The following is a 21,634-nucleotide window of genomic DNA, read 5'->3' as shown; positions in this document are numbered from 1 at the left end:
CTTCATAATATTACCACTATTAGAGGAGAGCAACACCCTGCTCTACAAACTGAAGACCCAGATGATGAGCCCATCCACCTGCAGCTATCCAGGACAGCAGAGCAGTCAGAGACACCGTATGCAATAATCACTTTAGAGTTTAAGTCACCATCATCACCACCACAGCAAATAAAGACATGATACACATTTCATTTGGTCTTCTTTATTTCCTACAAATAAAAGATAGTTCAGTTCATGTTCCAATAGTTAACATAATTCACCTGTGACCATCACCCACCTCTAACTTGTGCTCCAGTCTTTCAATTTCCAGATCTGCCCTCCTAATCTGTTGTTTTGGATTTTTCTCAGCAAATGCAGTTTGTAAATCTGTTTTACTGATAACTGGGAATACATAGAGGACATTAAATTATACAGTTGCACTTGAATTCCAGAGAATGAACCTCTGGTGTTTCCTGAACATCCATCTCACTGTGTCAGTCTGTGCAGTGGAAGTTGAGGAACCATTCTGCTGCTGTCCAGCCATGCTCTGTTAAAAAGGATGAGAATGTGCAACACTTCAGTGTAAGCTAAATGTCACACTCTATATTCCACCCAAAATCTGAATGAGAAGAGAAATATCAGTAACATACCTCTGTATGCCTTTCTGGATCCCCCTCTGTAAAGGCAGCAGACACAGTTTCATCCTCTTCATCCTAGATCAGTGACTTCAGTAAACTTAAACTACCATTTGGATAAATCTTTGGAGTGTTGCCTACTTACAGTTACAAGGTCTGTGGTGTGAAGGGGCCAAAAGACAAAAAAGACACAAAAGAGAACTAAATAATCATATATTTTTTTCTTATATATATATATATATATATATATATATATATATATATATATATATATATATATATATATATATATATGGCTATTAAAACAGTGACTCACCTGCAATATCTATAAATAGTAATACTTTGCACATATCTCCTCCTTTTGCACATATCAACGTTTGCACATATTGACACCTGTTTACATATGACAATGTTGTATTGCTTACATATGACAGCATTGTACAAGATGCTAACATCTGCAAACCAAGCAGGGTAATTTCTGAATTGGGATCAATTTTCTGTCTTCATAATGTGTTTCTGGGTTTGGTTTTGCTTTGCTGCATATTTCTACATTTTCTTGTGGTGTTTTTTTTGCAACATTTTAAAGAAAACATGTCTTTCAAACTTGCTTACAGGTTTTGGGGTACAGAGGGTTAAAGCTCCAAAGCCTGTTTGTTGACCGTATCAGATTTGTAATAAGTCTACTTGCTGGTTTGAATCATGTTTTTTCTTTTGTTCTTTACTTGCTCTCAGACTATTGAACATTGTTCAGGACTGCAGCTGACAGAATAAGACTGAAGATAAGACCGCTTTACACTCCTGGTATAGGTTACAAAGAGGAAAAAACGAGACATATAAGGATACAGGCGTTTGCTCTGATTTAGATCTAAAAACTTTAACCTATAGTTTAAACTTAAAACATTACAGAGTGTGGTCTGGTTAACCTCTCTCAGCTAATCTTGTGTGCTGCTCTCGCTTTCTTCTTTGTTGTGACCTGATTGCTGTTGGTAAAGCTATAGCGATGGGTGTGATTACTTGGCAAAGCCAAGGAGAGAACTTTGGAAACAAACAGTCAGTATTGCTCTAACCTTAAGCTTTAGCTTCAGCTTATATCCTTATCACATTGGAGACCACTGGTGCCTGTTTTGGAGATAACTGTGCACTTGGATTTATACTTCATTTTATCTTTCAATTTTATGTCAGGGCTGAAAGTTGCATTTTGGTTAGCATCTTCACTTTGCAGCTAGAAGCTCCCTGGTTCACGTCCTGGCCTGGGCCTGGGATCTTTCTGTATGGAGTTTGCATGTTCTCCCTGCGCATATGTGGGTTTTCTCTGGGTACTCCAGTTTCTTACCACAGTCCAAAATAATACATGCTCAAGTTAATTGGTAACTCTAAATTGCCCATAGGTGTAAATGTTCTCATGCTTATTTCTTATTTTGCAAAGCGAGTTGATAGGAGAGATGTATGAAGGAGAACAGTAATAATAACAGTAATTTTATCTACAGTATATAGCATCTTCAGGTTACAAAGCCCTTTAAAGTCAGGGCAAAGAAAAAAAGGACACCAGGACGAAGATTGATCAACAGATTCCAAGTCAGTCCAGAAGGAAAAAGACCAGAGAGGAAGAATGCAGAGGTAAACCATAGACAATAAAAATAATAATGATAAAAATATTAATAGACAACGTCACATAAAAGCAAGATTAAAAAAATGGATTTTAAGAAGTGATTTAAAAGACTGTAGTGATTGGCAGGTGTAGAGGATATGTAGATGTATAAAATAAAGCTAATATGGTTCAGAATAATTTGAATTTAAATGGCTGGATGTGTTGGTTTCTGTCTTCCATTTTGTTTTAAAAAAAGGTTGATCAAATTGCCTGTATATCACTTCTCATCTAACCTCTGCTTAGAGCATGCATACAGTATGGGTGGCATGGTTCAATGGGTAGAGTGGACATCTTGCAACAGGAGGGTCGCCGGTTTGATCCTTGACCTGGAGAGCTCATGTCAAGGTGTCCCTGAGCAAGACACTTAACCCCTAACTGCTTCTAATGAGCTGTGGTTACCGCCTTGCATGGCAGCTTCCCTCATCAGTATGCGATAGCAACTTTGTTGTACTCTGTATAACGACAATAAAGACATTCTTCTTCTACAGACACACTTATAGCCTGTTGAGTCATGTACAGTTGTTTATGCTCCCAATGCACGCATGTAACATGCACACACTCACAGACGCACGAGGTCTCCTTTTGTCATACACACTCCACACTTTAGGTTTGGCAGCCTACCATCTGGGGCCCCATGAATGAGCGTGCACACGCAACCTCCTGTATAAAGGGATGTGCTGAGTATACACACCCTCCATGAGAAGAAGGGAGGAGAAGCGATGAGAGGTAAATTTGGTGATAATGCCCCCTTTTGAACATTTAAGAAAGAGAACTGAGATGCAATAAAGAACACCTAGATTTGAGTTTTGAGTTATAATTTGGGTTCAAAGTTCAGCTCTATTTGCTTGGTGGCCAGGCCCTTTTGGAGACCACTTGAAGCATTTGCTGAAAGTGTTAAGTGAAAAACTGAAACTGATACGAATTAATTTTTCTGGTAAATTTTGTTTATGTAGTGAAAAGTCAGAACCCTTTCTCATTCAAATGAATGTAAAAGTGTGTCCAAACTTTGACTGGCACTGTAAGTAATCTCAGGGTGCTTTACAGAATAAGTTTAACACCTTACAAAATTATCATGATATTGCAGAAAGAAATTCAGCAATTCTCTTTTGAGAAAGCAACTTTTATTCTCCATGCTTGATGCATGTCTCTATCCAAACTCTGGATTCATTTTTCACAACACAACACATACAAATTGTTAACTAAAAAAAATGTTTTTTTAAAAAAAAAACTGCTGAGCTATTTCACAATCAGGGTAAATGAGTCACAGTCCCACAGCTTGCCCAATGAGCTTTCTCAAGAAAAACATGTTTTCAGTGACTTTTGGTTGCTCTTAGCAGTAATAATATTTAGAGTTTGTTTTATTTTATAAAACTATCTTTTAAGATGTTTTCCTGCCCTGTGTTGGTATTTTAAGTTTTTTTTTTTCCAAGCTTTGTTTACAAGTTTTTATCCTGTTTTCTGTAGTGCCTTTATGCACATAATTTCATTTGAGCTGGGAAAATGGAATGAGGACATGAAAAACAACACAGGATCTGCCTGACACCAAAATACAGATGCAAATATAGATTTGTCAATACAAGGAGAAAACATTACATTTCTGTTACCAATTTATCATCACCATGGTGCTTCATTTTAACTCTGATGCTTCCCCAACAACTCTATAGCCAATAGTTTAAAATAAATCAATAGATTTTCATCATCCATGATGAATTTTTAATTTCTAAGACAGCAATTCTAATGAGTAAGCCTAAACACAGTTAAAGACACACCCAGCATTTTAAAATCACACATTTATACTAATTAGTTTTCATTGTCAGGACTACGTAAAGCACCAGAACCCCAAAAAGACACAGTAAATCAACACCTTTTGTAGCATTTGGATGGATATAAGCAGTTTTTGTGTCTTCACTCTGGCTCAGAGGTCGGCAGCCGTTGGTATTTAGCTTTGTTGCTCCTCGACCGGTAGATCACCACTCCAACTACCAGGAGGCAGCCAACGACGAAGACCAGGTTAAAGGGCAGATTCAGGTTTGGGGCTTAAGAGAGGAAAAGACACCAAAAATTAGGTATATGGGGGAAAAGTACCACAAAAAAAATCTAAATCATATATATTTTGTATTTAATCTTAATATTTAAATGATACATAATTTGTAATATTGTAGGATTTTACATTTATATTTGAACGAGTCAGATACATATTGTATCATCTCTAACACTTAAGGGTATCACCATTTACTTTTGTTAATATTTTGCAATTTTACTATAAACAGTTTGTTTTGTGTAATGTTTCATAATATTTTTTATTATTTTCACTGCTTATATTATCTTTTGTCACCTTACTGGTCATATTTTATTTAGTTTTAATCTATTTTGTTGCTTTGATGTGCATTTAATCTGTTTTTATCATTCTATATTTGGCCAGCACCCTGTAAAGCACTTTTAACTGAATTTGACTTGCTTGGTAGAAATAATGTTTGACTTCATTGATTGATTAATTGATTGAAATAACCTGAAGCTAAATCCAAGCCAGTTTTGAAAAGTGTGATCATTTATTTTGCTTAAATATGTATGTGTATATATATATATATATATATATATATATGTATATATATATATATATATATATATATATATATATATATATACGCGCGCACACACACACACACACACACACACACACACATAAGTTAGCAAAACTACAGTGTAGAAATACTCAAGTAGTAGTTTGCATCACAAAACTAGAATAGTGTTGTATTTTATAATAATGATGCTGTAATTCTTCAGATGGTGAATGTAAAGTTTAATTGTTATATATTCCAAACCTAAAATAATACACAAAAGTGCACTACAGCTGTCACACAAATGTAGAGTAGCAAAAGCTAAAATGTAAACCCTCAAAGTTAGATTTAACCACAATAATTCTATGATATTGTGTTTTGTGTTGCCTTGCAGTTGTACTGACAAGTGTTTCTGTTATTTTGTCCAACCCATTTATAATCATGAGGGCAGGGGTAGCAACACAAACACCTCCGTGTACACTGCAACACTAAACTACATGTAGTAGGGATGCACCTGTAGGTTTGCAGGATGAACTGACCATATGTAAACTCACCTTGACTGTCAGAAATCTTAGCTAGGTGCAAAGGCCCCTGGGAAATGGAGTGGCTGCTGGACTGAGCTACAGCCTCTCTTTTGCGACGATTCCCTGAGTTGGACCTGAGGCATCCCTGACTGCAGCGTGTTCCAGAGACGCCTTGTTCACACAGGATGACCGAGCATGTGATGTAGACCTGCAGACACATGGAGGTGAAATCAGATATGAAGAATTTCTTGTACTAAGCAATGCATGGATTTAATACAATATGGCATTTACAGTGTACCTTCCAATGTACACAGTGCAGAACATGGTTGCTTTACCTAACCCTTCCCTATGAATGGCAAGAACTGATATAGGTTCCATCCATTTATGAAAATTTGTGATTTTTATTGTGTGTGTTAGGGATGATATTTGACTTTGAGGTTGTGAAAGGTTCATAGCTTTGTAAAAGAAAAAAAAAGCAGCTTTACCTCCTCGTGAGCGCCGATGAACTCGAAAGCCTCCATTCCAAATCTGAACTGAGACTTGGAGCTGTTATAGATTTGCACTGTTGGGTCCTTTACACACCTGTGACAATGCAGTTCAACTGATTTAGAAACATGACCAGGTATTTCTCATAATAACCAACCGCCACAAAATACTGATTACCCATTTTCAATGATGGTGTAGCTGATGCGGGAATTGGGATTGTCATAGGGAGTCGCCCTGCAGGTCTCCACAAACAGCTCGGTGTTGGGGATGGATGAGGTTGCCTCGATCTGCATGAAGATCATCTGCTTGAGGTACACCGCAATGGGGTAGGAGCTGTCATTAACCTGCTGTCTGAACCGCTGGCTCTCAAAGAACTCAAACTGGAAGGTGAAAGCACCAAAGCCTTTCTCTTTGAAAGCGTAGGGGTTTTTGTGGGTGAATCCCAGCGTCAGGTTGGCTCGCTTCGGGTAGACGCAGCAGAAGGCAATCTCGACATCATGTTGTCTGGAAATGATTTCATTTGGGTCAGCAGATGTGATCTCGTTCTTGAAGAGAATGTTGTCAGCATCTTCCTGAAAATGAAGTAAAAAGGAAGAGAATAAAAATTTTCATAAAAATATGACTCATGCATATTACAAGTCAGTAGAGTAACTGTGAATTCTATGATGCAGACACTGATAAGATTAAAGATAATAAAGTACATCCCATCACAAATATGAAAAATTCCAGTAACCGAAGCTGATAGAAACTGCTTCTACTGAGTGTGGAGAGACTGAAATGTGAAATACAATGACCCTTTCATGTTTTCCTTTAAATGTACAGAAATCCTATGTTTGTGACCTTCAGGTAGAATTTGTGCATTTGTGGTGTTTTGGTGTCTTTGACCAACATTTATTCGAAAATATGAGTCTGTCTACCAGGTGTGCTGAATGCACTACTTTGCAAAATCTGCCTGGCCAAAAAGTCAACATATCTATATGGAATGACAAATGTTTGACATTTCGTGTCACATTGCCCAATTTCTGTTTGGCTTTTTTTGTTTAATAACTAGCCCTGCGACAGACTGGCGACCTGTCCAGGGTGTCCCCTGCCTTCGCCCGAGTCAGCTGGGACAGGCTCCAGCACCCCCGTGACCCTAGTGAGGATAAAGCGGTGTATAGAGAATGGATGGATGGATGTTTAGTAACTGCACTCTTGAGTTAGAATTTTTATTTAAATGCAACTGGACGTAGTAGGGCACCCTGGTATTTTCGCATTCTACATTTGACATACTGAGTTTCAGGAAATATTCAATATTTGTGTCGTGGTATTAGTATTGGTACACATCCTATGTTGTGTCCCATTTGAAAAGACCACTGAGTTTCAATGGCCCTTGAGGGGAACAGCTAAATGAATCGTCCAAGAGTAATCTGTTTCTTGTGTCTTTTTCAGTGTGAACAGCTTCAGAGCATTTCAGAACTGCGACAAGAGACGCAACATTATTTATCTTGTTGGTCATTACACACGCAGTCAGAACAAATCATTGTGTGCTCAAAGCCACCTTTGTTGAATTTAATGTGGGCAGTGATCAAAGACCTTCAACAGCAACCACCTTTCCTGTTTTGTGTCCTGTACCTCAACTATGGTCCCACAACTGCCCAGCGGCATGGTAACCACCAGGTGGGTTGCGTTGGAGCGTCTGGTCAAGTTGCAGGAAGGATTCTCGAAGTCATTCAGATGTAAGATGTGCTCGTTGCGTCTGATAAGGTAGGACTTCTCCACTTCCACAGTTACTGTTGTTTCATTGCACGTCACAACGGCCTCTAAATGTTCAAACGTAGCGATTATTTTTTAATGTGATGGTGAAAAATTTTATTTCAAGCAAAATAAGGTGAAATCCTGCATGGACTAACCGTGATGCCCAACGTCCACAGTCACACAGCGGAGCTCTGATTGATAGGCTCGGCCATATCTGAGAAATGACAAAATACACAGGTTCATATGAACGTTTTTACCAGGACAGAAACAATAAAAGTCTGATTTATTTCAAGTTTTATAGCATAGTTTTACTTATATCCACATACAACTAGATAAAACTCACCTGTCTCTTCCTTCAGAAACAAAGCAAATTGAGAAATGATCATTTAGATCATTGTCAGTTGGTGTCCATTTAATGATATATTTGTCTGTGGAGACTTTCTCCTTTGTAATGCCTCTGGGTCCTGTCACAATCAGGTCATAAATCCTGCAAAAGAAACAATTTTTGCAAAGGAACCTCAATAATTGGCATGAATTTATTATATATTATATATCATATTGCTGCAAACATTAGACAATGATTTTCGTGAAAAATTGTCTTACGTGGTGAATTGTGCCTTGGATCTGACTTCAATTTTGAGGGTTTGGTTGACGAACGCAGGAAGATTTACCCCATTAGCCGGAGTTGGTGCCAAGAAAACGGGAAAGTAATCACCATCAAGGCATGATGGAGCGTTGAAACCATCCACTGGAAATTTGATGAGAGGACAGACAGAGTTTCAGGAATTAATCAAATGTTTAAAAATATTTAGTCTGGTGTTCGAATAAAAAGAAGACTGCCATACCGTAAATAGAAAACTGCAGAGGAAGCTTGCTCAATGGAGGAATTGTTGATCGGAAAGGCACGGTAGTTGGGGCAGCTGTGGTTGTTGTTGGGGCAGCTGTGGTGGTCGTTGGGGCAGCTGTGGTGGTTGTTGGGGCGGCTGTGGTCGTTGGGGCAGCTGTGGTCGTTGGGGCAGATGTGGTGGTCGTTGGGGAAGCTGTGGTGGTCGTTGGGGCAGCTGTGGTCGTTGGGGCAGCTGTGGTCGTTGTTGCAGCTGTGGTCGTTGGGGCAGCTGTGGTCGTTGGGGCAGCTGTGGTCGTTGGGGCAGATGTGGTGGTCGTTGGGGCAGATGTGGTGGTCGTTGGGGCTGTCGTGGTCGTTGAGGCAGCTGTGGTCGTTGGGGCAGCTGTGGTCGTTGTTGCAGCAGTGGTCGTTGGGGCAGATGTGGTGGTCGTTGGGGCAGATGTGGTGGTCGTTGGGGCAGATGTGGTGGTCGTTGGGGCAGCTGTGGTCGTTGGGGCAGCTGTGGTCGTTGTTGCAGCTGTGGTCGTTGGGGCAGATGTGGTGGTCGTTGGGGCAGATGTGGTGGTCGTTGGGGCAGCTGTGGTGGTCGTTGGGGCTGTGGTGGTCGTTGGGGCAGCTGTGGTCGTTGGGGCAGCTGTGGTCGTTGGGGCAGATGTGGTGGTTGATGGGGCAGCTGGGAATGGGAGTTGACGTTTGTCCCTTCTCATTGAAAAAGGACGCTTTATTGCATAGGATCCATCAGAGTAGGTCAGTCTGATCGGTGTCCTGGCAAAGTCCTCCACCACAAGCTCAATGGGATGATATCCATTCTGTCGACTGTCATTATATGAAACGGAACAGGTATTCTGCCAATAAAAGAGATTGTATATAATCATCCCTTGTCTTAAGTTATGTTAAATGCTCTTGAAAACACATTTTTAAATTAATTTAAGTGTACTGTTTAATGCCTTCACCCGAGTCAGCTGGGATAGGCTTCAGCCCCCCTCCCCCGTGACTGTAATGAGGATGAAGCAGTGTATAGAGAATGCATGGATGGATGTTTAATGCCTTTTATTTTTATTGAAAGCCACTTGGAGTAAAATCAAGTTTAAAAGATAAAAAATAACATCATTTACATCAATAAAGCAAAATCTCTTTGTTTGGTAAATTACTTCAATTTTAAATCTGAACTGAAGAATTTTTGTTACCACCTCTGGAGTTGAAAATAATTACACAAATGATGTTGATGTGTGCAGTACAGGTAATATTATATGATAATGCTACATATAGTTCAGTTATACCAAATATAGAATGACTTGGTGTTCTCCCTGTTTTTCTACAATTATTATTTGCAGTTTTCTTCAGTCTTTCATGTTTTATTCTTGGAAAAGCGTTATCGTACAGACACTGTTTCACATGATGAAGAAAGAGATTGACTGAAAAAGTTTCACTAACATGTTTTGTCATTTTTATTATATTGTGCTAATGGAAAAAAAAATCAACATTGTTTATGTCTGTGTTTTACCTGATCAACAGAGAATCCAGTGGGGAGACCACACAGTCCACACTCATATGTCCCTGAGTTGGTTGGTAGTCTGCATCTCACACGGTCACCTTCAGGGTCAAACACTGTCAAGCTGTACGTCCGAGGGCAGTTCCTTGGGACTCTGCAACATGTGAATCACAAATAATTTAGTATAGTGGCAAAAACTGAACTGAAATCCCAACTGCAGCATGGCTGTAGATTCTTCATGTTGTCATGTTTTTTTTCTAACAAGGATGGTCCTGCCCAGATGCAGAGGAGAGAGATTAATGGTTTATTTGGGGAGAAAAACAAACTAATCATCAGCATGAACAAGTCAGCAATGTTTTGTTTTACCAGTGTTCTGTATTGTTTTGCTTGTTTGTTTAATTGTGAACATGAAGTATAATATATCAACATATGTGCTTGTGAAAATGAGGTATAAATCAGCATATGTGCTAATCTGCACTGATTTCTCTACCAGAAATGTGAGTCTTGCATAAAACCAGTTTCAAACTTCTTGTTTCATATTGTTGACATATTACAGTCGAAAGTAATTATTAAAGGGGATTTTGGTTGTCTCTTTTTGTCACTTTTTTAAATGAATTGTTCAAGTAGTAATTCTTTTATGTTGTCCTCAAAGTACAAGGAGAAGTACCATATTTTCCGCACCATAATGTGCATCAGATTGTAAGGTGCAGTCTCGATTACAGGGTTTATTTCTGTACTTAAGCCATATATAAGGCGTACCGTATTATTGGGCGCATGCTAAAACAAGGAAATGGAAGCAAAACAGTGAGTTTGGTTGAACTTTATTCCACTACGTATTTAAAATACACTCACATTATTTTTTGATCAATCTTTTGTCACAAATCCATCAAAGTCCACATCTTCTGTATCTGAATTGAACAGCGGGGCAATTTCAACATCAAACATGCCGGGTTCACTCTCGTCATTGTCGGAGTCAGTCTCGTTGTCGAGTGGCTGTTCAGCAATGATGCCGGCTTCCGCGAAAGCTTGGACAATAGTCAGTACTGTACGTAGCTTTATGTAATGTTCTCTAATAGGTTTATCGCTGCCAGTGTGTGTAGTGTACATATTACGTCCCTATGTCGGCGGGAAATGGTCCGACAGTCAGATTTTGGAACTCAGTGCACACATAAGACGCACTGGGTTAAAAGGCACACCGTCAATTTTTGAGAAAATTAAAGGCTTTTAAGTGCGCCTTATAGTGCGGGAAATGCTGTACTTTTTGAATCTTTTGAAATAAAACTTTTGAAAATGAATACAATTGTTTTAAAGTCAGTTTAAAAATATTCTCACTGTCGGCAATTCTATCAGAATGATCAATTGTATCGTTTTTAACATACTGATAATGTGTTTAATAGAATAATTATGTTCAGGATATGTATTTTGTAAATTAAAGGTACATATTTAGTGTATTAATCATGAGTACATGGAAATTTAAATTAAGGATATGTAATTTTATATTTTATTCCTGGGAAGACCCCAAACTGAACCTAACGCAGAAAGAAATGATGTTTTTGCCTCATTAAAATTTTAGTGACTCTTAAACATCGTTTTCTGGCAAACACCAAAGAAAATGGAATCTACTAACAAGGTCGAAATATTTACTTATTCTCATTACCTGAGAAGATTCAGCATGGTGAAGACAGGAGATCTGTTGGATTTTCCGGTGTCAGATCGAGTGCCCAGGTCCACATGTGCCATCATACTCCACTTAGCCATGGAGGATCTGACGTTTGCCATCCAGTAGCCTTGGCCATAGAAGGAGTGGTAGCTAACTGGGTATCTGTTTGGAAAAAAAGCGTGACTCATGAGGACAAAGCAGCATTTTCAGTATTGCTCCGAACAGATTTCCTTTTTAACACAAAGCAAATACAGTTAGAATATTTTCAGTAAATTGGGCTGGACTTTTCTCTTCTAAACAATGTCTCACCTGATCTCGAAGGGGAGGTTTTTGTTCAGTTTTCTTTTTGTTGTTGCCTCATATTGGCACCAGGAGAGACCTAAGGAGTTCCTTGCAATCTGTGAGGTGGTATATTGGGTCTGATACCCACAGTGACCACTTGAGCAAGTGTAGGAATTCACATTGCAGTAGTATGTGGTTTGCATGCTGCGAAGTTCCACCTGAAAAGAAAAATGCAATTACAGCTTAAGCACCAGTTTTATGATCTCTTGAACAATGCAATGCATTTTTATGAACTTTCCTCTGATAATATATATATATATATTTTTAAAAGGGATGTGGCAGCTAGGACACCCTCCAACAAGCTGAACTTACCTCATAAGCCCCGTTTGTATTCGTCACTTTTGGGGCAGCGTTCACTGATCCGCCAAAGAAGCGATACCTGTAGGACCATGCAGATGCCGTGGTGACCAGAAGCAACAGATGCAGCAGCAGTGTAAGATGAGCCATCCTGACGAGTGCTGAATCCTCATGCATGAGCATCTTTTATAACCCGCTGCAAGGAAAAAAAATCCCCTTCTCATTAACATCATCATTTACGGAAAGCATTGTGAAGAAGTAGAACTAGTTTTACCAGCCTGTAATTTGTTGCCCTCATTTTTAACATGCCACTTATTGTTGAGTGCAGGTGTTTATAAGTGTGTCACTGCCAGCGTCTGTTCTTGTGCAGCTTACATTTCGTCAATCACAAATGCTTTCATTTTGATATTAATGACAGCTGGTTGTCACTCACCTGTATAAAGCTGAGCCCGAACCTTTTGAAGACATGGCAAATTTAGATTTCGAGTGAATTTTTTTTGACTAATAGTTTTGTTTTTGTTTTTTGGCTGGACATTAGATAAACAAGTGACAAAACACACTGAGAGATTGTATGGCCACTCCAGATGTTCACATTGTTTTCTGGCGAGCATTCTGGATTCTGGACCACTTTGGCTGTTTGTCTTCTTGCAAGTTCCAATGCTGCCCAATGTTTTTCTGCAGACACCTTTATACTTTAATGCAGAATCTTAATATTGTCCTCTTTTCTCATGGTGATCTTCATTTTGACATGGCTTTCTATCCCATCAGCTACAAAACCCTCCATCATCATTTACCATCTTGATAAGGTTCTTGGAGTTGAATGCAGTGTTGTAGTATTCGAGATCGGTCTCGGTCTCAAGACCGGTCTTGAGACCACTTTTTGAAGATCTCGGTCTTGTCTCGCACTGGACCGCATTTTTATTCGGTCTTGTCTCGGTCTTGGGCACAGAGGACTCGGGATTTTATTGGGAGACCAGCCAAGACTGTGGCTGCAACGACAGCAGTGAACTGCCTCTCTGTTGTCTCATTTGTTCAGTAACAGCTTTGTTGTGATTAGATGCAAAACTTCCCGCTTCGAATGTAACCAATAATTTAACTGATTTTTCATTTGGATTATTTTTACAGGCTGTGACCTGTCACCTACCCCACTCCTCTTCACACACACTCCACTACAGTAGATGGGGGAGACGGAAGAAGGAGTCTACTTAATGGGAACAAAGTCAGCTAACTCTGCTGTAATAAAGTTTGGTTTTTCTCACCACGAACAGTTTATCTTTAAATCGACTGCAAAAAGAAAACACAGTGCTATATGCAAATTCTGCAAAGCAACGCTCACCGAGGCTGCTGGGACCACATCAAACTTTTACCGATGCTTGGAGAGGAAGCATAAAGAAAGGAAAGCTAACTCTACAGTTGGTACAGGTGCATTTTTTATTTTTTATTTTTTTGGGGGGGTGGGGGGTGGGGGTCTGGGGAAACAGAAAAATAGTCAGTATCTGGTGTGACCACCATTTGCCTCATGCAGTGCAACACATTTCCTTCGCATAGAGTTGACCAGGTTGCCGATTGTGGCCTGTGGAATGTTGGTCCACCCCTCTTCAATGGCTGTGTGAAGTTGCTGGATATTGGCAGGAACTGGTACACGCTGTCGTATATGCCGATCCAGAGCATCCCAAATATGCTCAGTGGGTGACATGTGCGGTGAGTATGCTGGCCATGCAAGAACTGGGACGTTTTCAGCTTCCAAGAATTGTGTACAGATCCTTGCAACATGGGGCTGTGCATTATCCTGCTGCAACATGAGGTGATGTTCTTGGATGTATGGCACAACAATGGGCCTCAGGATCTCATCAAGGTATCTCTGTGCATTCAAAATGCCATCAATAAAATGCACCTGTGTTCTTCGTCCATAACAGACGCCTGCCCATACCATAACCCCACCGCCACCATAGGCCACTCCGTCCACAACACTGACATCAGAAAACTGCTCACCCACACGATGCCACACACGCTGTCTGCCATCTGCCCTGAACAGTTTAAACCGGGATTCATCCGTGAAGAGAACACCTCTCCAACATGCCAGACACCATCGAATGTGAACATTTGCCCACTCAACTCAGTTACGATGACAAACTGGAGTCAGGTGGAGACCCCAATGAGGACGACGAGCATGCAGATGAGCTTCCCTGAGACGGTTTCTGACAGTTTGTGCAGAAATTCTTTGGTTATGCAAACCGATTGTTTCAGCAGCTGTCCGAGTGTCTGGTCTCAGACGATCTTGGAGGTGAACATGCTGGATGTGGAGGTCCTGGGCTGGTGTGGTTACACGTGGTCTGCGATTGTGAGGCTGCTTGGATGTACTGCCAAATTCTCTGAAACGCCTTTGGAGACGGCTTATGGTAGAGAAATGAACATTCAATACACAAGCAACAGCTCTGGTTGACATTCCTGCTGTCAGCATGCCAGTTGCACGCTCCCTCAAATCTTGCCACATCTGTGGCATTGTGCTGTGTGATAAAACTGCACCTTTCAGAGTGGCCTTTTATTGTGGGCAGTCTAAGGCACACCTGGGGCCTATTTCACGAAGCAGGTTTAGTGAAAACTCTGAGTTTGTTAACCCTGAAATGAGGGAAACTCAGAGTTTTCGATTTCAGGAAGCGAGGTACCTCTAACCAGGGAATGCGGGGTAACTCGAGCCTGTTTCACAAAGAGGGGTAACTTCAACTCTCGGTCAGTTACCGCAGTAACAGACTCTATGACTCTAACCTGCTCGCCAGCAGGTTTATCTGAGAAAACCTCGAGTTTCTCTCCGTCTCCGCCACAGCCACACACGCTGTTTCATTTCCTCATTCATTCAGTCAGTAAGCGAGCGAGTTTTGGCGTAGAACAGCTTTTATTAACGATCCAGTGGATAAAGGAGCAGCGTTACTGCACAGATAATTAAATATTCATCGGTAGATTGTTATCAACTCATATCAGCCGTTGTGAAACCGAAAACTCAGAGTCTTCTATCACAGAGTAGATCAACTCAGAGTTGTAGAAGAAACTCAGAGTTTGTAAAACCTGCTTCGTGAAATAGGCCCCTGTGCACTAATCATGGTGTCTAATCAGCATCTTGATATGGCACATCTGTGAGGTGGGATGGATTATCTCAGCAAAGGAGAAGTGCTCACTATCACAGATTTAGACAGATTTGTCAACATTTGAGAGAAATGGTGATATTGTGTAGTATCCCGATTTTCTATATCAGTATATTTTTTTAACTTTATTTACAAGATGTGTTTTATTACAGAACAAAGCACTGATTCATTTAATGTGTTTTACTACATGATTAAAAGTATAGTTATTTCATTCGTTCAGGTTAAAAAACTTACATTTTGCATAAATATTAAAGGGTTTACAGATGTTAAGAAATTCATAATTTAGTTCCAAGCTAAAAAAAATACAAAAACAAACAGGTTACATCTTTTATTATTTCATTATGATGGTTTATGTTTCACTGGACTGAAAACATAGAAAAACGAAGAAGAAACGTGAGCGGAAACACCGAAGAAAAAAAACAGTCGGAAAACCGGAAGAGAAACGAGAGGAGTATTCTGCATATGTGTGATGGCGGCATGAGCTTGAGAGAAAGACCAGAAAAAGTCTTCACAGCTCAGTCAAAGTAAACCCAGTTAAGCACCCCTCGTTTCTGTGGACTGCTGCGGAGTTTGTGAACGTCCTGCACCAGAAGAGAGAGTGAGACATGGCGCTGCTGGGACCGAACTGAACGAGCTAAGTGAGGCTAACAGTGAAGCTAACGCTGCTGCGTCAGAGCGGATCATCATCCTAGTCAGGAGTCGGCCAGTGAGAGGAGACGGTGTCGCCGCCTGAGGGATCAATACTCACCTGCGTCCAGGACGTCGAGAGGGAGGGAGATTCTGCTGCACCCGGTTGCTCAAATGGTCGTGAGGACAAGGTTTCTTTCCACTCTGGATCGGTAGGATTATTGCTTTCAAGTTGTTTTCCCAGATAAGAGCTCCAACGCGCGCCAACGGTCTAAATAGCAAGCTTGCTTAAAAGAACAAAAGAGTGCACTCAAAGGAAAAACTAAACTTTCTCTCAGCTGAGGTTAAACTAATTATTCTTTATTAATCCACTTTATATTGTTTTTTTCTACTTGTTCAATCCTTTGAATACAAGACAGAATTTAAAAGCTACAGCTATTGTGTGTGGTTATCATTTTCCTTTTCACTTAAACAGTACACTGTAAAAAAAAAACATTTTTAATTTAACTGGTGACATTTTAATTTCATTGGTTTATTTGTTGATTATTGTTTCTGGGAAGCCTCAGGAGAGCATCAGAAGAGAATCATACTTAACCCTAGACACTGTCTTTCATACATTGGAATGTCTCTTTTGTCAAAAAATTAGTTAAGGAAGGGAAAAAGCATTTAGGATTAAGTAACTAGTCCTTTTACATTAACGAGTCGGTTGGCAAAAGGGTTACATGTGTAAAAAGTTTTAGATCTTTGAGCTCATCTCATAAAAAATGTGATCAAAAACAAAAGTGTTGCGTTTATATTTTTGTTGAGTGTATATGTATAGCACAATTTCAGCATTAGGAGTTCCCTCTTCTATGGCTTGATTAATCACAATCTTTCCCACATTGCGTGTACTAAAAAGAAAAAAATACACACCTATCATCTTCATGAAAATGATTGTAATGCCAGTGTTAAAGTAAGAAAATGAACTGGTGTGGTTATTTAGTATCATATCTTTGTGTAACTATTTGAAAAACATGGTTGTCATAATGGTCATGTCGTGCATGCATTGTGCTGATTCACTCATTTGTGTTTTTAACATAAGTAGATGCTTCATAAATTAATACAATTTTCTTTTCTGTTCATCTTACACTGTAAATAAGATTTTTTTTTTTGATATGATTCATTGTTATATGACCAGATGTCTTTATGATTTACAGATTTTTGGAGTGCAGGGCAGGATTCGAGAAAGATATCAAACAGCCAACTTTACAATCCTTTGCACAGAAGGTTCAGGTCTACAGTCTATATTCACCAAGGCAGCAAACCATCACTGAAGCCATTGTCAAAGATTTAATTGTTGGATGTGGTCTGCCACTTTCATTTGTGGAAAATGGACATTTTAAACACTTTCTTGGGATTATGGATTGCAAATACATACCCGTCTCCAGAAGGACAGTTTGTGAGATATAGATACTAGTGTTGGTAAAGAAAGTCAAGGAAGCTGTTTTGGAGAAGCTGGCTACACAGTTGTCTGTGTCATTAACAACTGATCTCTGGTCTGATCGCAGGCTATGTTCCTTCCTTGGAGTGACTGCATGTGTGCTGCAAAACAAAAGACTCTGATGCACTTCAATCCGACTTGCTGGACTGTATGCGTATTACAGGCAGACATAGTGGGGAACGGATTGCTTCTGTTTTTGAGGAGATCACAGAGGAATATAAATGGTCATATTTATATAGCACTTTTATCCAAAGCGCTTTACATGATATGTCACATTTACCCATTCACACACTGATGGCGGAAGCTGCCATGCAAGGCGCTAACCACAACGCATCAGGAGCAATTAGGGGTTAGGTATCTTGCTCAGGGACACCTCGACATGAGCACAACGGGCCGAGGATCGAACTGGCAACCTTCCAGTTACAAGACGGCCACTCTACCCACTGAGCCATGCCGCCCCGTGAATATGGCATCCGTCAGAAGATAAGTTGTATAATTACGGACAATGCTGACAATATGAAATGTGCTTTCAAAGTTCACATGCAACAACAGCAGTCTAATGACAGTGAGAGTGAGGAGGAGAATCTAGATGATGAGCACTTGTGGGAAGACATGACTTCAGTGGAAGACACAGAATTACCCTGGTCATAAGGTGAACGTCTTTCCTGCTTTGCCCACTCTCTGCAGTTAGTTGTGAATGATGGAATGAAGGAAGTTAGGGTTGTCTCTCGCACCATAGCCAAAGCATTGTGATTCACTACTCTGTTACATAGCAGCTCACAGTTCAAAGACAAGTTTTAGGCTATGTTTGACACGAGTAAGACTATTCCAGCAGCAAACAACACTCGCTGCGACAGCACTTTCAAACAAGTACAGTCCCTCACAGCTCTGGACCACAAAACCCTGACTGAAATGTGCAGCAAAGACTATGAGGATGTGACATTTAGTCCCCGTGAGTGGAAACCGGTTGAAGGAGCTCTGCACGGTTCTTGCACCATTCTCCGAGGCAACAGATCTAACCGAGGGAGAGAAATCTGTTATTATAAGCATGGTGGTTCCAACTGTTTTGCAGGCACGTGCAGAGGGGAGAGGGGGCGGAGGGGGCTGAAGTACCTGTCCCTGTTGCCACTTGATGCCCAAAGTGCCCTTTTGTCAAAGTTGTTTTTTAAAATTTTATTAAATTTTATATTTAATTTTGTTTTTCATTTATAATTGTGTGTGTGTGTGTGTGTAAACATATTTGAGACCCAAAATAATAAATAAATAAAACAAAATCCATCCATTCTCTATACACCGCTTTATCCTCACTTGGGTCGCGGGGGGTGCTGGAGCCTATCCCAGCTGACTCGGGCGAAGGCAGGGGACACCCTGGACAGGTCGCCAGTCTGTCACAGGGCTACATATACAAGCAATCACACTCACATTCACACCTATGGACAATTTAGAGTAACCAATTAACCTCAGCATATTTTTGGACTGTGGGAGGAAGCCGGATTACCCGGAGAAAACCCACGCATGCACAGGGAGAACATGCAAACTCCATGCAGAAAGATCCCAGGCTCAGGCTGGGATTTGAACCGGGGATCTTCTTGCTGCAAGGTGAAAGTGCTAACCAGGCAAAGCAGGTTGTTCCAGACATCCCCCCAGCAATGCTTTCCAGCTCTTCCTGGGTGATCCCTCCAGTGTGTTCTGGGTTTGCCTCGGGGTCTCCTCCCAGGCGGAGGTGTTCGGAAAACCTCCGGAGGAAGTCTCCCTGGAGACATCCGAATCAGATGGCCAAACCACCTCAACTGGCTCCTTTTGACGCGAAGGAGCAGCGGCTCTACTCCGAGCTCCCTCCGGATGTCTGCACTCCTCATTCTATCTCTAAGGCTGAGCCCAGTCACCCTACGGAGGAAGCTCATTTCAGCCGCTTGTTTCCGCAATCTCATTCTTTCGGTCACTACCCAGAGCTCATGACCATAGGTGAGGGTTGGAGCATAGATGGACTGGTAAATTGAGAGCTTCGCCTTATGGCTTAGCTCCCTCTTTACCACAACAGTCCGATACAACGCCCGCATTACTGCTGATGCTGCACCAATCTGCCTGTCCATCTCACGCTCCATTTTCCCATCACTCGTGAACAACATCCCGAGATACTTAAACTCCTTTGCTTGAGGAAGCAACTCCCCCCCCTCAACCCAGAGGGAGTATTCCACCAGCTTCCGGCAGAGGACCATGGCGTTGGACTTGGAGGTGCTGATCTGCATCGCCGCTGCTTCACACTCGGCTGCAAACCACTCCAGTGTGCACTGAAGGTCATGATGTGAGGAAGCCAACAGAACCACATCATCTGCAAAAAGCAGAGATGCGATCCTGAGGTCGACAAACCAGACACCCGACTCACCCCAGCTGTGCCCTGAGATCCCGTCCATGAAGACCACGAACAGAATCGGAGACAAGGGGCAGCCCTGGCGGAGTCCAACACCCACTGGAAATGAGTTTGACTTTGTGTCGAGTATACAGACACAGCTCTCACTTTGGTTGTACAGGGACTGAATGGCTCGTATCAACGAGCCTGGTGCCTAATACTCCCGCAGTGCCTCCCACAGAGCCCCTCAGGGGACACGGTCGTAGGCCTTCTCCAGATCCACAAAACACATGTAGACTGGCAGGTCGAAATCCCATGACCCCCTAAGCAACTCCGCAAGAATAAAGAGCTGGTCCACTGGTCCACGACCGGGACAGAATCTGCATTGCTCCTCCTAAATCCGAGGTTCGATAATCGGTCGGAGTCTCCCTTCCAGCACCCTAGAGTAAACTTTCCCGGGGAGGCTGAGAAGTGTGATACCCCTGTAGTTGGAGCACACTCTCCGATCCCCCTTTTTAAAAATGCGGACCACCACCCCGGTCTGCTACCCCCCAGGTACCGTACCCGATGCCCACGCGACATTGTAGAGACGTGTCAACCAAGACAGTCCAACAATGTCCAGAACCTTCAGCATCTCAGAGCGGATCTCGTCCACACCTGGTGCCTTGCCACCAAAGAGCTTCTTAACTACCTCTGCGACCTCTGCCACGAATATGGACGAAGACTCCCCCAAGTCTTCAGGCTCTGCCGCCCCCACAGAGGACGTGTTTATCGGGTTCAGGTGTTCCTCAAAGTGCTCTTTCCACCGCTCCACAATATCCTCAGTACGGGTCAACAATTCTCCACCCCAACTGTACACAGCCTGAGCAAATCCCTGCCTCCCCTTCCTGAGGCGCAGGATGGTTTGCCAGAACCTCCTTGAGGCCAAACGAAAGTCCTTCTCCATAGCCTCCCCGAACTCCTACACCCGAGTTTTTGATTCTGTGACTGCCGAAGCTGCCGCCCTTTTGGCCAACTGATACCCATCGCCTGCTTCAGGAGACCCCCGAGCAAGCCAAACCCAAAAGGTCTCCTTCTTCAGCCTGACCGCTTCCCTCACTGCCAGTGTCCACCAGCAAGTTCTTGGGTTGCCACCACGGTGAAGGCACCGGTGACCTTCAGGCCACAGCTCCTAACAGTCGCTTCTGCAATGGAGGCTTAGAACATGGACCACTCAGACTCCATGTCCCCAACCTCCCCCGGGATGCAGGAGAAACTCTTCCGGAGGTGGGAGTTGAAAACCTCACAGACAGGGTCCTCCGCCAGACGTTCCCAGTTCACCCGCACTACACGTTTGGGTTTACCAGGTCTGTCCGGTAGCCTTCCTCGCCACCGGATCCAACTTACCACCAGCTGTCAGCTGACAGTTCTGCACCTCTCTTCACCCGAATGTCCAAGACATATGGCCACAGATCTGATGATATGACTATGAAGTCGATCATCGACCTTTGACCTAAGGTGCTCTGTACTAGGTACACTTATGAACAACCTTATGCTCAAACACGGTGTTCGTTATGGCCAATCCATGACTAGCACAGAAGTTCAATAACAAAACACCGCTCGGGTTCAGATCAGACACGCCATTCCCCCCAATCACTCCCCTCCAGGTTTCGCCATCATTGCCCACATAAGCATTGAAGAGATAGACACAGATAAAAATTTGTTAAAAATGTTCAATATGAATTCAGTTGTGAAATTTGGATATTTTATTAGCACAGGACAACTGTGATGCTTCTTATCAAATGCAATGTTTCCCTGTGCAGGTGAAGCAGCAGTTCGATAGATTGTCATCA

At 41.8% G+C, this 21,634-nt stretch overlaps 1 protein-coding gene and 1 long non-coding RNA gene across 2 annotated transcripts; both read right to left on the bottom strand.

Moving 5' to 3' along the window:
* Window positions 1–268: 268 nt before the first annotated feature.
* Window positions 269–815, bottom strand: LOC127530609 (uncharacterized). Its single transcript, XR_007937256.1, has 3 exons — window positions 760–815; window positions 630–692; window positions 269–526 (listed from the first exon to the last, which is right to left on the bottom strand). It is a non-coding gene; the product is annotated as an uncharacterized LOC127530609 (long non-coding RNA).
* A 2,513-nt stretch (window positions 816–3,328) lies between these two features.
* On the bottom strand, window positions 3,329–12,346 carry LOC110967833 (uncharacterized). The gene is made up of 13 exons (XM_051937680.1): window positions 12,221–12,346; window positions 11,876–12,066; window positions 11,564–11,728; window positions 9,919–10,060; window positions 8,413–9,259; window positions 8,171–8,315; window positions 7,911–8,054; window positions 7,723–7,781; window positions 7,445–7,632; window positions 6,008–6,402; window positions 5,830–5,926; window positions 5,375–5,552; window positions 3,329–4,298 (listed from the first exon to the last, which is right to left on the bottom strand). The coding sequence occupies exons 2-13, from the start codon at window positions 12,049–12,051 to the stop codon at window positions 4,168–4,170; spliced, it is 2,667 nt and encodes an 888-aa protein (XP_051793640.1). The 5' UTR covers window positions 12,052–12,066; window positions 12,221–12,346; the 3' UTR covers window positions 3,329–4,167.
* Between the last annotated feature and the right edge of the window lie 9,288 nt (window positions 12,347–21,634).

This window comes from Acanthochromis polyacanthus, chromosome 2, assembly GCF_021347895.1.
Source record: "Acanthochromis polyacanthus isolate Apoly-LR-REF ecotype Palm Island chromosome 2, KAUST_Apoly_ChrSc, whole genome shotgun sequence".
Classification (NCBI taxonomy): domain Eukaryota; kingdom Metazoa; phylum Chordata; class Actinopteri; family Pomacentridae; genus Acanthochromis; species Acanthochromis polyacanthus.
The sequence above is the reverse complement of the archived record's forward strand: the minus strand, read 5'-3'. Positions and strand labels throughout refer to the sequence as shown.